Below are 15,173 nucleotides of genomic sequence, written 5' to 3'. Positions count from 1 at the left end.
TCATGTCAACAGAATTAGAGATTTTTCTAAAAAGAATTATGTTAATTCTTTCTTATAAATTTTCTAAAAAGAATTATTTTAATTCTTTCCTAAGAAATTTTTCTAAAAAGAATTATGTTAATTCTTTTCTAGAAATATTTTCTAAACAAAAATTCTGTTAATATTTATCCTCTTTTATCTGGTGCCGAAGGTTATAAAAAGGGAAGAGGTCATGCCACCAAAACCTAATCTCTCTTGAGTTGTTTTCCCTTGCTTGTGGCCGGCACCTCATCTCTTCTTTTCTCTCTTTTCTTTTCCCCTAGGGTCGGCGCCCACCTCCTCTCTTCCTCCTAGGGCCGGCACCCCACTTTCTTATCTCTTCCTCCCTTTCCTCCCTCTAGGGCCCCTTGGTGGCTGGAGCTTGGAGGAGGAGAAGAAGAAAAAGAGAAGAACCACTCTAGGTGGTAGGCGGTTTGGAGGAGAAGAAGGAGGAGGAGGTACCCTTTTTCTTTGCATCTTTTGGTGGTAGGCGGCTTGGAAACAAAAGAAGGTTCAGGTGGTTTGTCTTGGTAGATCGTCGCCCACACGACGTCCAAGAAGAAGAGAGGAATACAGCAGAAGATCAAGAGGTATTTGTCTATGAAGAAAGGTACAACTAGTTATTTATTCCGCAGCGCAACTAGTTATGTTTTCTTTGTATGGATCCTGAACACCAACACGAGAGGCAAGCGATCTTGTGCTTCGATCATGGTGCGTTTTAGTCAATCAAGGACTTTCTTGATTGATCAAACACATGTTTGATCGAGCATGTAGGTTGCTAGGAAAAGTTCTGTGCCTGTACAAATTTTTGTATAGGAGTTTTACACAGAATGAAATTCCGAGCGCCAACATTTGTTATTCCATGTAGTGGCTGAATTATGATAATGTGTAAATTTTTTCTATTCCATGCAGTGGATGAATTATGATAATATGTCATTTTTTTTCTATTCTATATTGTGGTCATGATAATGTGTAATTTTTTTCTATTCTATGTCGTGGTCTTGTGGATGGATTAAAATTATATATTCTGAATAAATATTAATGCTAATATTTAATATCTTTATAAATTATTATAATTAACATTTAATAGTGTCATTATAGATATGTTAAGATGTCATTTTAAATTGATTTTATAAATTATCATTATTGATAAATTTTATTATCCTTATATAAAAATATAAGACATTTATAATTGTCAATATAAATTAGTTTATGTGACATTTAAATTTATCCTTCTTGCAATAATAATAAGGCATATATAAATATCTTTGAAATATTTTTGTCTAACATTTTCGATCGTCAATATATCTCTAGAATTAAGACACTTCTGAAGTTAGTATAATATTTTATAATGACATTATACAAATATCAGGAATATTAAAAGGCCTAAAATGACATCGCATTATAAAGTGTTTTTCGGTAATGGCATTAAAAGTATGTTATAATGTGTTTATGTGTGCCCTTAAAGAGTATTATTGTAGTCGTGATTCTTTTTTTTTCTCTCTTGCATCCGTGAGTTCTATTCCTGAATCTAGATCTAACTTGAGCACCGGAGTGACCGTATCGGTAGAGCTGACCAACCCTAACATTCCTTACTTTGTAAGCTACTAGACTTTGGCCAAATTGGAGATAGTCACAACATCGCAAGAGGTGTTTGGAGAGGAGCCCGAGCAAACGAAAACCCCACCAAATATAACATTAACATATGCCTAGCTCTTGTTAAAATTAATATGGTGGTTACATGACAACTTGCTAAATAAAATAATTAATTACAACTATACAACTATATATATAAAGGGATGACACTTAGTGTTATTTTAAAAAAAAAAAATTCTTTAACCTAAATATATACCCTAAACCTTAAATACTAAACTATATATATATATATATATATATATATATATATATATATATATATATATATATATTACAAAAATAAAAAATATAATTTTTTTGTTTTCAAAAAAATGACATTTAAATATGATTTATTTGCATTCTAAAATACATATGAAAAATGGTCTTGAATTCATAACATTTTAAATATTTTTTTCAAAGGTTTTCCACTTAATTCTACTAATTAATTATTGCAAGTTCAAAAACTATTTTGCTATATAAAATACTTTTATTTAATTATGTAAAGATGTTAAAAAAAATCTTGTCGCATAAATATAATTGTAAGAATATTTTAATTCTTTATATTTTATTCAAAATAGAGTTAAATAAAATAGCTAAAATTTAAAAGATTTTATTTTAAAATAAAAATTCATCCTTTTTCATTCTCTCTCTCTCTCTCTCTCTCTCTCTCTCTCTCTCTCTCTCTCTCTCTATATATATATATATATATACACGCGCGCTCGATTTAACATTGTTGTAGTTTTGAAATACTAGATAATGCAAATTTGATTAAATGTGAAATGGGAACAAATCAGAGAGCATTTTACCATTCTAGGATCATCATGTAATAGTTTTATTAAAAAATTTGTAATAATTTTGTTAAAAATTATTATGTTATAATATTTTTTGACAAAATTATTAAACCATAAAAAAGAATACTTATTTTTTCAAATATCTCCATCCTGTCCCAAATCAAATTATTAACCAAAAGGTTTTCTTACCTAAATAGAATTATAGAACCTCACTTCTCTTTAATAGATAATATAAAATGGTATTTTAGAGAATAAATTTTATATTGAATATTTCTTACACTTAAGTGATTTTATAAATTTAAAAAATGAAACTCTTTTAATATTTGTTTTTTTAAACGAAGAGGTCATTTTATATATATATATATATTATTTTTTTAGTAGTATATTATTATAATAAGTTTGATTTAATAAAATTTTCCTTCTATAGTTTAGGTTTACTTCTTAGTATTTAAAAATTAAAAATTTTAGATATTTACATGTTGAATAGGAGCTCGAGATGACGGGAGCTTCGTATACCAGATTTTTTTTTGTTTTTAGATATTTATATGATATATTATATGTATTTAAGATTTAAAATTTAAGAATTTAAGAATTGGATGAATAATAAATTTAAGTTAATAAGATTTTTCATTATTCCGGCTTTTTCCTAGTTATAGTGTTAAATTGATTAAAAAAAAAAAATTGAATTAATGAGCCTGATTAAATCCAGGCGCTTGACCATGGTAGCGCGCACGTCCGCCGTTATATATCTACTCTTGGTTTCATCTCGTCCTATATATACCGCCAGAGCAATTCAGCCCTCCTTCCACCTCTTCTCAGTCTGGGAAATTCAGCCCTCCTCAATTTCACCTCTTCTCCGTTGGAGCTGCAAATCCATCGATCTATCACTTCCATTGGTGTCAATTAGGTGCGTCTCTGTCCATTTCTATCTCCCTTTCCGATCGTCTCTGCCTTGTTGATCGTTTCCCCGGTAAGAAAATCCTTCTGTTTTCAATTTTGTAGTATTTTTAACACTAGTATCAGTTTGTTTGAGTCTCATCTTGGTTCCCTTTTACATTTTTCATGTTTTCTTTTTCACATTTTGTCAATCTTTAATCAGATTTCTTTAACGGAAAAGTTAATATACAATCTTTGACACCGAAAGGGAAGGTATGATACTCTTATTACCAGTTCTTTTCGATTCTTATGGCTATCTATCCTTGTTGTTGATATTGAATCACTGCTACAGTTGCTATTCTTATGTCTCTGAATCCAGGAAATTAGAATCGCAGCAGCAACAGTAAGTTCTTGACTTCTCTCATTGCAATTCGAGATTACGTACAATCTTAAAACCCCGTACGACTTAGATGGAATCGCCGGGTGCTGATTGGAGTCCGGAATCCGAGTTAGAGCTTCAGGAGATGTTATTGGGTACTTTATATTCAATCTTAATTAGATCTAGCCTTCGTATCCCATGATTATCCTGACAAAAATGCTTATCTGCAGGTCTTGCATCTTCTGACGAATTCAAGAAGAACACGAGAATAACGAAAGAAATGATCAATGATGTGATCAGCAAAGCAAACAAGCCGCTCAGTAAAGGCGAGGTCTTGTGGCGCTTGATGATGCAGCTCAACCTTGATGTTGGTAGCGACTGTTCTAGGAATCTTGAGCAATCGGGCACTTCTGGTACATCTCAAATCGAGTCACAATTGGACTGGGAAAGTCTCCTGTCTGCAATCAATGAGCAAACTGTAGAGCATTCGAGAGAACCTAGCGTTATCAGCGAGAGCACTCTACAAAATGCTTCGTTGGAGTCGCTGCTTCAAATGAAATGCAGGCTCGAGAAGGAAGTGCAAGAGTGGAACGATTGGGGTACGCAAAAGGTGATGCAGGCCGCAGAGAGGTTGAACAAGGACAAGAAGGAGCTTCACTTAGTAAGACTACAGAAGAAGAATGCCAGTCTGGAGGAACAGCTTAGAAGGCGCTATGCCCGTCAGATGGAAGAAAACATAGCCCTGGCTATGGGTCTTAAAGATAAGGTTCGCACAATGGAAACAATGAATAAAGAACTGAGGTTGGAACTGAAAGATGTAGAACTACACGCTGCAGAAGTGGAAGCGAATTGTGAAAAAGCTTCAAGAAGGATGGAGGAGAACCTCAAAAAGTTACAATCATCTGAAGAAGAAAAGCTCTCGTTTAAAGATGAACTTGCAGCTGAAAAGCGTCGCTTTTATAAATTGCAACAGCAATTGGAGCAAGCCAGGGATCTTCGTGATAATATGAAGGTAAATTTGATTTTATTGTTTCAATATCCTTAATTACATGCTAAAAAATGCCCCTCTCATTCTTCCTGCTAAATGCTAATGCAACTTATTGCAGTCCAATTGGAAGAAAGAAGAGAAGTTGAAGAATGATGCTCTTGAAATGGCCGAGACTGAACGAAAGGAGCTGGAGCAGATCGAGATGTCGGCAAGATTACAAGAAAATGCAATAAAAATTGAAGCGGAAAATAATTTGCAGAGATACAAAAATTATATCCTTCAGCTAAAGAATCAGATTGCACAGCTTAAATTAGTTAAAAGTTCATCATCCAACAATTGTCTTTCTGAGAAGGAATCGAGGTCTGAATTAAAGCGTGAATGGGAATGTGTGATGTGCCTATCTGAAATTGTGTCCGTCGTCTTGCTTCCTTGTGCCCACCAAGTTTTTTGCAGGCAATGCAACGAACTTCATGAGCAAAAGGGCGTGAAAGAGTGCCCTTCTTGTAGGACTCCTATCCAGCGAAGAGTCATTGCTCGATCAGCTGATGATCCTTAGAATTATCTCTTTGTTTGCTTAGCTGAAGTTTCAGAATAAATTGCGCCATACTGCTTTTTGAACCCTGCTCGTTCATCTAATGACTGTTAGCTAGTTGATTGTTAGTATGAGTTTGTTTCCTGAGCAGAAGCTTCAGGACTTTTGTTGTTGGCAATAGAATAAACCAGGACGAACAGGCTTGTGAACGTTTGGGTATTTAAAACAAATCCAGGGAACTTTCTGTATTGACGTTGTGACTTAATGATGTTCTGTTTTTATCCATCTGCTTGTTAGAACTATAATGAATATAATTAATAATTAATTCTAAAATATAAATAAAATATGATTATTAATTTTTTAAAAATATAGATAAAAGGTATTTAATATTTAATAGATTCAAAAGTAGAACAAAGTTCGATTATTCTTAAAATCAAATTCATTAATCATTATATAGTAATTATTTTTTTCAACTTAACTCTCATTCAATATAATATAGATGATTATAAAATCTACTTAAAAATTCTTTTTTTATTTTATTACAAATAGCTATTTTAACATATTTCATAATTAAAAATATTCGTTTTATTATTACCGTAGAAGTAGAAAGAGTTAGAAGGTCAACCTACTAATTAAATAAATATATTAGAATTAATATATAAGTAAACGATATAATTATAATATATAAATTATAATAAATGAGAAAAAAATATCTGCCAATCAAATTATAAGTTTTTGACTTATTTTTTTAATTAATTTTTGACTTAATTTAGAAATAGTCGATAAATTTTGAAATCTTTCACGACTAACAATGTCAATTTATAGTGATCAAATTGCATTCTCCATCAATATGAAAAGACTAATGATATTAGTCTTATAAGTTTTTTCAAGTGATATAAGGCGAGGTTTATATAGTAGTTCAACACTATCCATCTTACCTGCTATCTAAGAAGTGCTAGGTCATTGCTCTAACTTTCATCCATAGATTCCATAAAACTTCAGTTAGAAAATATAAAACTCAAGGAATGTAGACAATTAACTTTCGATCAAGCCAAGGGTATACAAATTAAAAACCTTAAGAGTTGAAGTATCAAGAATTGTGAATAAACGGATAAAATTGAGTAATTGACTATCCTTATATAAAAGTTTATAGAGGATAAAAAGGTAGATTTGACATCATAGTAGTATATGTTAAATAAAAGTATGAGATGTAACCTATATCCGTAAAGCTAGACTTAAGTCGCTCATTGTCTAGCAAGGTAATGGGCTAGTGGCCGCTCACTAAACGATCGCACATGAAGCGGTTACTTGTCACCTAGCGAGACAGTGTCCGCGTCACGAGCAACCACTACTCATTACCTCGCCGACCACCTCTCAAGCGGTCGGTGATGGAATATTTTATTATTGAACAAGAAATAAAAAACTTTATGTTAACTTTGAACAGTGAATTACATGGTGCTACGAACGAGTTTGATAAAAAAATTTAAACAAGTTAGAATTAATATATTTATTAACTTATAAATATAATGCCATTTATAAAATTTGTCAATCTAATTTGATATTTTAATTTTATTTATAATTTTATATTTTAAAATTTGTCTACATGAGAGTAAATTTGTCTATGATTGGGCTAAAAAAACAAAGCTATTATTATTATTATTATTATTATTATTATTATTATTATATTATAAAGTAGGTGGGGCTAGAGCCCACCCTAGCCCAAGGGTGGCTCTACCCTACATTTGATGATCTACGAGATATCTATCGACTCTTAACAGTTCTTAGTTAATATAAAAGTGTAAGATGTAATTTCTAACTATTTCTATTGTCAATTCATAATCAAAGGGTGCATGCTTCACACAACCTCTGCTGATAGTGGCGATTGGCTGAGGTCACCATCAAAGGAACAATTCTTTACCAAAGCCAGCGAAAAAGGATAACTCCTCGAGAGCGATGCATCCCTGATTCCTGGCAGGTTGATAGTGTAGGATCGAATGTACATAAGAGAGGGGGATGAATAACGTGAATTAAAAAAACTCTTCTTTTCTTACTTTTAAAAAACAAAGTGCACAATAGAATAGAATAATGCAAAGACAAAACGCACGAGAAAAAGATAAGACACAGACGGTTACTTGGTTCAGAGCGTTCGGTGACTCCTACTCTATGACCCAAGTTCCTCGGGCCTATCAATGGGCAATCTACTAAATTCTCTTCCGGAACCGCCGGAAGAGTAACCGAATACAATGAAACAAATAGGAAAGTGCAATAACCCTACACTTTCCTTTTGCAAGTATGTAAAGTAAGTACAAATGTAAAGGTCATTACCAACACAAAGATGTAGAAATGAAAGCGCTCGTGCTTTAGTATCAGTCCATCTACAGTAGTAGGGCGTAGTTGTGCCTAGTAAAGCAGCAGCATGAAGTCAGAGCAGCCAAAACGTCAAATGCTTGCATAGAGGAGTTGTATATAAGTTGTTTTTGAATGCTTGGTTGAACTCTCCTTTTATAAGGCATTGGAGGCGCCTCCAGCCTTGAATCTAATCCCCGAAGAAATAGACTCAGTCACTTCCGCCACCTTCAGTTTCTTTCCATACAAGGGCACCTTCCAGGCACTCCAAGGTGCCTCCGAGCAACTCCAAGACGCCTCCAGATCACTCCAGGTTGCCCCCGCACCGCGAGAACTTTATCCTCAAAGTTCATCCATGTGAGGGCACCTCCATTGGATCCAGGGCACCTCCGTACCACTCCAAAGCACTTTCCCATAGCTCCAAAATGCCTCAGGCACTGTTCATCCAAGGTTACTTTTACATTTTCATCCTTACAAAAAGTGTTTGTCCAAGTAACAAACTATACCATACAAAACAGAGTTAGCACAATAAAATATAAGGGATTATTAATTAGACCTCATCCCCCTCTCTTGTTTTTATGGCTCCCAAGGTGAAGGAAGGTGAGGTAGTCAGAGAATGAGTAAAGGAATTACGGTACCAAGGGGTGAGGAAGTGGCCTTGGGGACGATACGCAGTGAAGATCCAAGATCCGATGAAGAAGAGTCATAATTGGCTCGGCACCTTTGACACCGCCAAGGAGGTGGTGCATGCATACGATGCCACCGTGACTCAGTTCTATGGGCCCAAAGCCAAAATCAATTTCCCCTATTCCGCTCTTTTTCTCATTGCTGTCAACCCCATCAATGTCGAGTCCTCCACCCCTTATTTACGCATAGCAGATGCATCCTGCCTAGCGGTGGATCTCAAGCTTGGACAAGTACGTGCCCATGTTGACTCACTATGGTCGTGCTCATCCCTCCTAGCTATTGTAATGCCGAAGTGGACAGAAGGGCACAACTTCGACAATTACCTAGGGGTGGCGCCACCTGTCTGTTGGTGCAGTTAGTACCAACGATCAAACTTAGATTTTGATGAATGATAAATAAATTAAAGTTATATGGTGTGTTACCTAACCTTGTTACCAAGTATATAGGACTTAATGGGTCTAGAGGACCTGACACCAGACTGAAATCCAGCTAGGTCTGTTGAATCTGATAGCTAGTGGAAAGTCCAGATAGATCAAGGAGTGACCCGATATTTGGCTAAAAGTTCAGCTGGGTTTGCCGAACCTGATAGCTGGTTGAAATCCAGTTGGATCTACGGACCTAACAATTGATGGGAAGACCTAATGGGTTAAGAGGTAAGTAAGAGAATGTAAATGTTAAGTGAGATAAGTCGCTAGAGGAGAGTAATTCAGTGAGGACGAGTCCTAGTGGGACTATAGGTGTTGGTTCAGTTTAGGTCTATTTTGGAAATCTAAATTGAGACTATGATTAGATCCTGGTCTTGGAAAGATGATTATATAGAGGGGAAGAGTGGTGATATTATTGGGCGGGATAGCGATTATGTTGGATCATGAACAAGTGAGGGGGAGGGGGAGGAGGGGGAGGGGGAGGAGGAGGAGGTGAATCACGTGATTTTGAAAACTTTATTTTCTTTTATGAATGCCAAGTTTGCAATGGAAATAAAACTAAGAAATGGAAGTAAGAAAAAGAAAGAACAAGCGCTAACACAAGTAATTTTTTACTTGGTTCGGAACTTTCGACGACTCCTACTCTAAGGTCTACACTCGTTGAGTGCTTTAGTTGGCCAATCACTATTGGTTCGAAAGTGAATTACAAAATTTGAGTACACGAATTGTAAAGAGAAAAATTACCGACAACAAGATAGTATGAATCTAATTCCTTGATCATAGGTTGTCGAAGAAGCGTTACAGCATTGTAGGAACTTCTTTGAAGCAGCACGCAGGAATGAAAGTCGTAGCAGATGTTATTCTGAAGCTGTTGATCGAGGTCTTCAAGACTTCCAGGTGCCTAAAGCCCCTCCCGAGCTCTTGGATCATGCTAATGTAGTGAACTCTCATCGAAACTTCATCCCCAAAATTTATCCACCTCCAAGAACCTAGACCCCCTCCGAATGCCTGAACTGTTGCTGTGAGCAAGTCAGTCATCGCGATCCAACTCAGCTTCTAGATAAAATTTTCTACTCTGGGCACTTCGACCAATTCCGAGTGCTTGAACTGCCCGAGTGCCTGGCCAGGCACCCTCTAGGTGATGCTAGTCTTGGCACTCGGACCAACTCTAGATGCCCAGACCAACTTCAGGTGTTTGGACCAACTCCAAGTGCCGAGAGTCCGGGCGCCCGGACAACCTTTTTTCAGCCTTCTATTTTCTATAAAAAGGGGTTAGTTCAAGAAGCTATAATATGTTTATCCTATAAAAAAAAGTTAGCACAACAAAGTAGTAGTATTAAGACCAGGATATAATCAAGGTCTCAGTTTAAAATTTTCAAATGGACCTAAGCTGAACTGACACCTACTGTTCTTTCAACCGGGAATGTGTCCTCACTGGATCTCACCTCCAGTTGCCTACCTCCACTTACCAATTGTAGACTTTAGGTCCCTTAATCCACCAGGACTTCCTACCAAATTTCAACCAATCTAAACTTCCTCTTGCCAGATCTCAACCGATCTAGACTTTGTGCCATCATCAACCTAGCTGGACTTCATTCTGCCAAATCTTGATCAATCTGGACTTCACGCTTATTATCAACCTAGCTAGACTTCAGCTTGATGTTCCGGTCTCTAGACCCAACAAGTCATGCACACTTGGTAAAAAGGTTAGACAAATAACACATCTAACTTTAACCTATTTATCATACATCAAAACCTGATTGTTAGTGTAACGTACACCAACAATTTTCCTTTTTTTGATGTAATGACAACCTAGGTTAAAGTTAGAAAAAAAACATGCAAATAAGCATTAAACATGTAATGTAAAAATTAAGTGAGTTAGATTTTTCTAATCTAACACACCATCCTCCCCCTTTGGCATACATAAAAAATTGATATAACTCATTAAGCACAAATTTCAAATTGTTCAAAAAAGTTGAAAACAAGTATTTTGAAAACAACCATTGCAAGTAATATTTTTAAGTATATAAAGTTTACAAAGGTAAAGTTTTTGTTAAGAAAAACTCAGGTTTATTATAAGGAGTAAATGGAAAAAAATAAATTAATTTGAAAGCAACTTCTCAAAATTTACAAAAGATTTTCAAAATTTTGAAATTTAAATTTTACAAAACGCTAAATTTTGTAAACTATTTTCAAAAGGCATTTTTTTCAAAAAAAAGACTTTTTAGAACAGGTTTGTTAAAATAATAATTTGCAAGACACTTTACATATTTTCAAAGAAACTTTCAAAGTGATTAGGAAAATTTTTGAAGGAATTTTGCAAATGGTCTTCCAATATTTAAAAATTGAAATTTTCAAGAGAAAAATATTTTGCAAAGATAAATTTTACAAGAATTTTATAAAATTTTTCAAAATGTTTTCGAAAACATCTCTCAAAATATTTTTCAAAGTATTTTTAGGAAGTTTTTCATTGTAATTTTTGAGAGAAAAAAATCTAATTTTGAAATATCGATTCAAAACATTTTTCAAAAAAAACTTTAAGTAAGTTTCAAAATTCTTTTGTTTAAATAGCTAGTTTGCAAACAATAGTAAAAAGAAGAAAAAAAATTTGAATGTAGTTTTTTTAAATATTCTCCCTTGAACTTGATATTACTTTAAAAAATAATATTTATCTAAAAATTATCCTTAAATATCTAACTGTTAGTTATTAACTAACTATCAAAAGATAACAGTGTTCACTTGATTAGTTAAGTTAAGTATTAATATCTAGTTAGAAATTTATTGAAAAGGGACTACTTAACTTGATCAATATATTTATTGTATTTATAGCTCAGACTTATTTTGATGTACTGATATAAGCATCTGAAGTCTAAGCAAAAGGCCTACACATCTCATGTTATTCTATGTTTTTGAATACATAATTAAAGTAGACTTAGTGTGTTTGTGAGATGCTCATTCCCTAAATCTATAGGATCATGCTTTCTATGAGCTTAATCTAGACTAAAGCCAAAATAATTTTACAATACTAGAGAAATGAAATTTTTTTAGAAAACATAAGTAAATGATTTTCCTAGAATTTACAAATCACTTGAAAATTTATTTGATAACAAGAGTACTAATCTATCATTCCCAGTTTTATGACATTAAGGTAAAGTTAAGTTCAAAGTAAGTGTATTTAATAGGTTTATGTTTGAATTCAAATTATTTAATTGAGATTCAAGTTAAGTTTAAATTTGATTTTAATTTTAAGTTTAAAGTTAATTTTTAAGTTAAGTTTAAATTTGATTTTAATTTTAAGTTTTAAAACTTTGGTCTAACTAGTTAGGATTAGTAAGGGATAGCTTTGGTTAGTTCCACTAAGCCAAATGCACTAGGTTGAAGTCATATCTTCCTAAACATGCATAGATAGAGCTTTCCTAACTTACTATAATTCAAAACTTCTCTAGTACTATTTGTCAAGTTAAACTTTTATCCTTATTTAACCTAGCCCTAATTACCCAGCCAGGTAAATTATTATTTTAAAGGTGCCAACTAATTTAAAATCTCTCCTAAATTATTGAATTTTGGGTTTAGGTTTGGTTCGTGTTGATTTTCTTTATAGTTATAATAAACTTGATTATAGTTGGTGTTTAGATTAATTTCATATTTATTTGATTTAAGCTTAGTTTTAATTTAATTTTATTTTTTTAGGTTGGTATTTAGTTTAGAAGGTTTTATTTTTGAGATTAACGTTGAGTTAGTTGGTTCATTTTGATTTAGTTTTAGGTAGTATATTTTATGTTTAGGTATATAGTACTGATTGAGTCCTACTTGCTTGGTTATACAAGCTTTTGGAACCCAGACTTTAGTTAGTTTCTTGTTTTGACTGATAAGTGATATAAATATTTTGTTTGTTGAGTTGGACTTGTATCCAAGTCTGGATTTATTATATACAGCTCGTTGAGATCCAAGTATTATATCTAGTTACTTGGATCTAGTTGTGAATTTTTCTAACAATTCTTTTAGATTGGTTACTGCAGTTTTCAATTTAGAATTTTCTTCCTCAAGTCTTTCAACTTGAGTTGGGTTAGTGTTTTCTATTTAGGAATTAAGTTGTTCCTTAAGGTGTTGATTTTCCTTAAAGAGTGTGTTATTTTATTTTTTAGATTTAATTAATTGTTTATTAAGATAAGCAATAGTTTTAAATAATTTTACAATTAAAATAGATGATACATCGTTCAAACTTTCATAAATGAGTGCTGACTCATGGCTTGATTCATGTCCATGCTTGTCATCATGATCTAAGTCGCTTTGTGATTCAGGTCTGGTTGTCATCAACGTGAGGTAGTTGTGATGTTTTTATTCGTCGTTGTTCGATTCTTTCAAAGATGACTCGCCCCAAGTCATTTTTAGTGTCTTCTTTCTTCTGGTTGTCTTGGATTGTTCCTATTTCATTTTTGGACATTCATGCTTGAAATGACCCTTCTTGTTGCATCCGAAGCATGTCATCTTCGTCTTTGCTTTGTTGGATGTTGATTTGATCACCTTTTATAAGTCTTTCTTTGTGAAGTTGTTCTTCCTTCTAGTGAATATTTTTCTGACCATATTCACTAGTTGTTCTTTTTCGTCGCTTTTGAGTCATATTCAGATTCTGCCTCCAGCTTTTTCTTGTTCCTGACTCCTTTTGAGGAACCTACAAGAAGTGCAATATCTTTCTCGAACCTTTTGGAGTTAGTTTGCTCATGGAGTTCAAGTTCACAAAAGAGTTCGTCTAATTTTAATTTAGATAAATTCTTTAAAACCTTGTAGGGATCTACTATAAATGTCCACAATTCATTTCGAGGAAAGGAATTTAAGGTGTACCTGATTATATCCAGGTTTTCTAACTAGTGGCCAATTAAGTGGAGCCCATTTAGGATACTCTTTATTCAGGCATGGAGATGAGTTGTGGTCTTACCATCCTACATTTTAATATTAAATAAATTGTTCAAAAGTAAGTCTCTCTTGGTTACCTTTGAATCGATCGTGCCCTCGTGTAACTAGATGAGTTTATCCCAAAGTTCCTTCGCATTTTTGTGCGGCCCGACACAGTTCAATTCCTCCTTCGTGAGTCACACTGGATCATGTTCAACACCTTGAAGTCAGTTTATGCCTTCTTTTTTATCTCCAGATTCCAGTTTTCTAGGTCCATTGAAATTCTGATGTTGTTGTCAATCGGAGGCTTGTATCCTTTGTAGATGTTGAACCATTGGTCAAAGTCTATCTTAAGGTACACGTCCATCTACTTCTTTCAATATGAGAAGTCATCCCCATTTAAGAGAGGAGATGAACGGTGTTGTATCCCTCATTTTAGGCCATTAATTTCTAAAAGAGAAACTTGAAAATGTTGCCAAGACTTGGTTTTAGGGTAAATAGTGTGGGAGAAAAGACAGACTTGATTGGTGTTGCACCAATTCAAGATAATTCAGAAAGAGACGAGAAGATTTGTCCAAAGAGGTAATTTCACCAATTTAGACTATATCGAAAAGCTCAAAACTGAAAAGAGAAATTAAAAGAAAGTTTGAAAGTCACCTCCTACCTGATTGGTGGTTGCACAAATTCAAAGCCAACTTGGTTATGATACCACTCGTTGGATCATGAACATGTGAATTGGGGTGAATCACATGATTTTGAAAATTTTCTTTTCTTTTAAAGAATGTCAAGTTTGCAGCAGAAATAAAACTAAGAAATAGAAGTGAGAAAAAGAAAGAACAAGTGCTAATACAAGTAATTTTTTTACTTGGTTCGGAGTCCTCGATAACTCTTACTCCAAGGTCCACACTCGTTGAGTACTTTCGTTGGGAAATCATTATAAGTTCAAAAGTGAGTTACAAAATTTGAGTACACGAATTGTACAAAGAAAGATTACCAACAATAAGATAGTGTGAATCGAATTCCTTGATCGTAGGTTGTCGGAAGAGCATTAAAGCGCTGTGGGAGATTTTTTGGAGCAATGCGCAAGAACAAAAGTTGTAGCAGATGTTATTCTGAAACTATTAGTTGAAGTCTCCTTTTCTAGCCCCGTTTGGCCGCCTAAAGCCCCTCCTAAGCGCCTGGATCATGCTGACATGGTGAGTTCTCATCGAAACTTCATCCCCAAAATTTATCCACCTCCGGGTGCCAAGACCCCCTCCGAGCCCCTGAACCGTTGACGTGGGTCAGCTAGTCGTCACACTCCAACTTAGCTTCTAAATGAACTTTTCTGGTCCAAGTACCTGGACCAACTCCGGGCACCCAAACCACCCGGGTGCCTGGCCAGGCACCCTCCGGACGAAGCTGGTCCAGGCACTCGTACCAACTTTGGGCATCCAGACTCCTTCCGAGAGCTAGGACAATCCTTTTTCACTCTTCTATTTCTTACAAAAAAGTGTTAGTTTAGGCAACTATCATATGTTTATCTTACAAAATGAAGTTAGCACAATAAGGTAGTAATATTAATTAGATCCTATCTTCTCAAGACCAGGATCTAGTCAAGGTC

The 15,173-nt window shown here is 34.3% G+C and overlaps 2 protein-coding genes across 2 annotated transcripts in view; both read left to right on the top strand.

The window, feature by feature from the left end:
- Positions 1-3,790: 3,790 nt before the first annotated feature.
- On the top strand, positions 3,791-5,243 carry LOC122036983 (putative E3 ubiquitin-protein ligase RF298). Its single transcript, XM_042596459.1, has 3 exons — positions 3,791-3,854; positions 3,930-4,711; positions 4,806-5,243. Exons 1-3 carry the CDS (start codon positions 3,791-3,793, stop codon positions 5,241-5,243), a joined length of 1,284 nt encoding a protein of 427 aa, XP_042452393.1.
- A 3,014-nt stretch (positions 5,244-8,257) lies between these two features.
- LOC122036885 (kinesin-like protein KIN-7K, chloroplastic) overlaps positions 8,258-15,173 on the top strand; it is a 66,753-nt gene continuing 59,837 nt past the window's right edge. Inside the window, exon 1 of the mRNA XM_042596353.1 lies at positions 8,258-8,482. Within this exon, the coding sequence (XP_042452287.1) occupies positions 8,258-8,482 (225 nt within the window). The remainder of the gene's footprint in view (positions 8,483-15,173) is intronic.

Source organism: Zingiber officinale, chromosome 1B (assembly GCF_018446385.1).
Source record: "Zingiber officinale cultivar Zhangliang chromosome 1B, Zo_v1.1, whole genome shotgun sequence".
In the NCBI taxonomy this organism is placed as follows: domain Eukaryota; kingdom Viridiplantae; phylum Streptophyta; class Magnoliopsida; order Zingiberales; family Zingiberaceae; genus Zingiber; species Zingiber officinale.
This window is presented reverse-complemented; position numbering and strand designations above follow the sequence as displayed.

Bases quoted from the DNA above. Each gene is read 5' to 3' on its own strand.
- LOC122036983 (XM_042596459.1), top strand. From the start codon at position 3,791: ATGGAATCGCCGGGTGCTGATTGGAGTCCGGAATCCGAGTTAGAGCTT. The intron at 3,855-3,929 runs GTACTTTATATT...GCTTATCTGCAG, and splicing joins GCTTCAGGAGATGTTATTGG to GTCTTGCATCTTCTGACGAA. The intron at 4,712-4,805 runs GTAAATTTGATT...AACTTATTGCAG, and splicing joins ATCTTCGTGATAATATGAAG to TCCAATTGGAAGAAAGAAGA.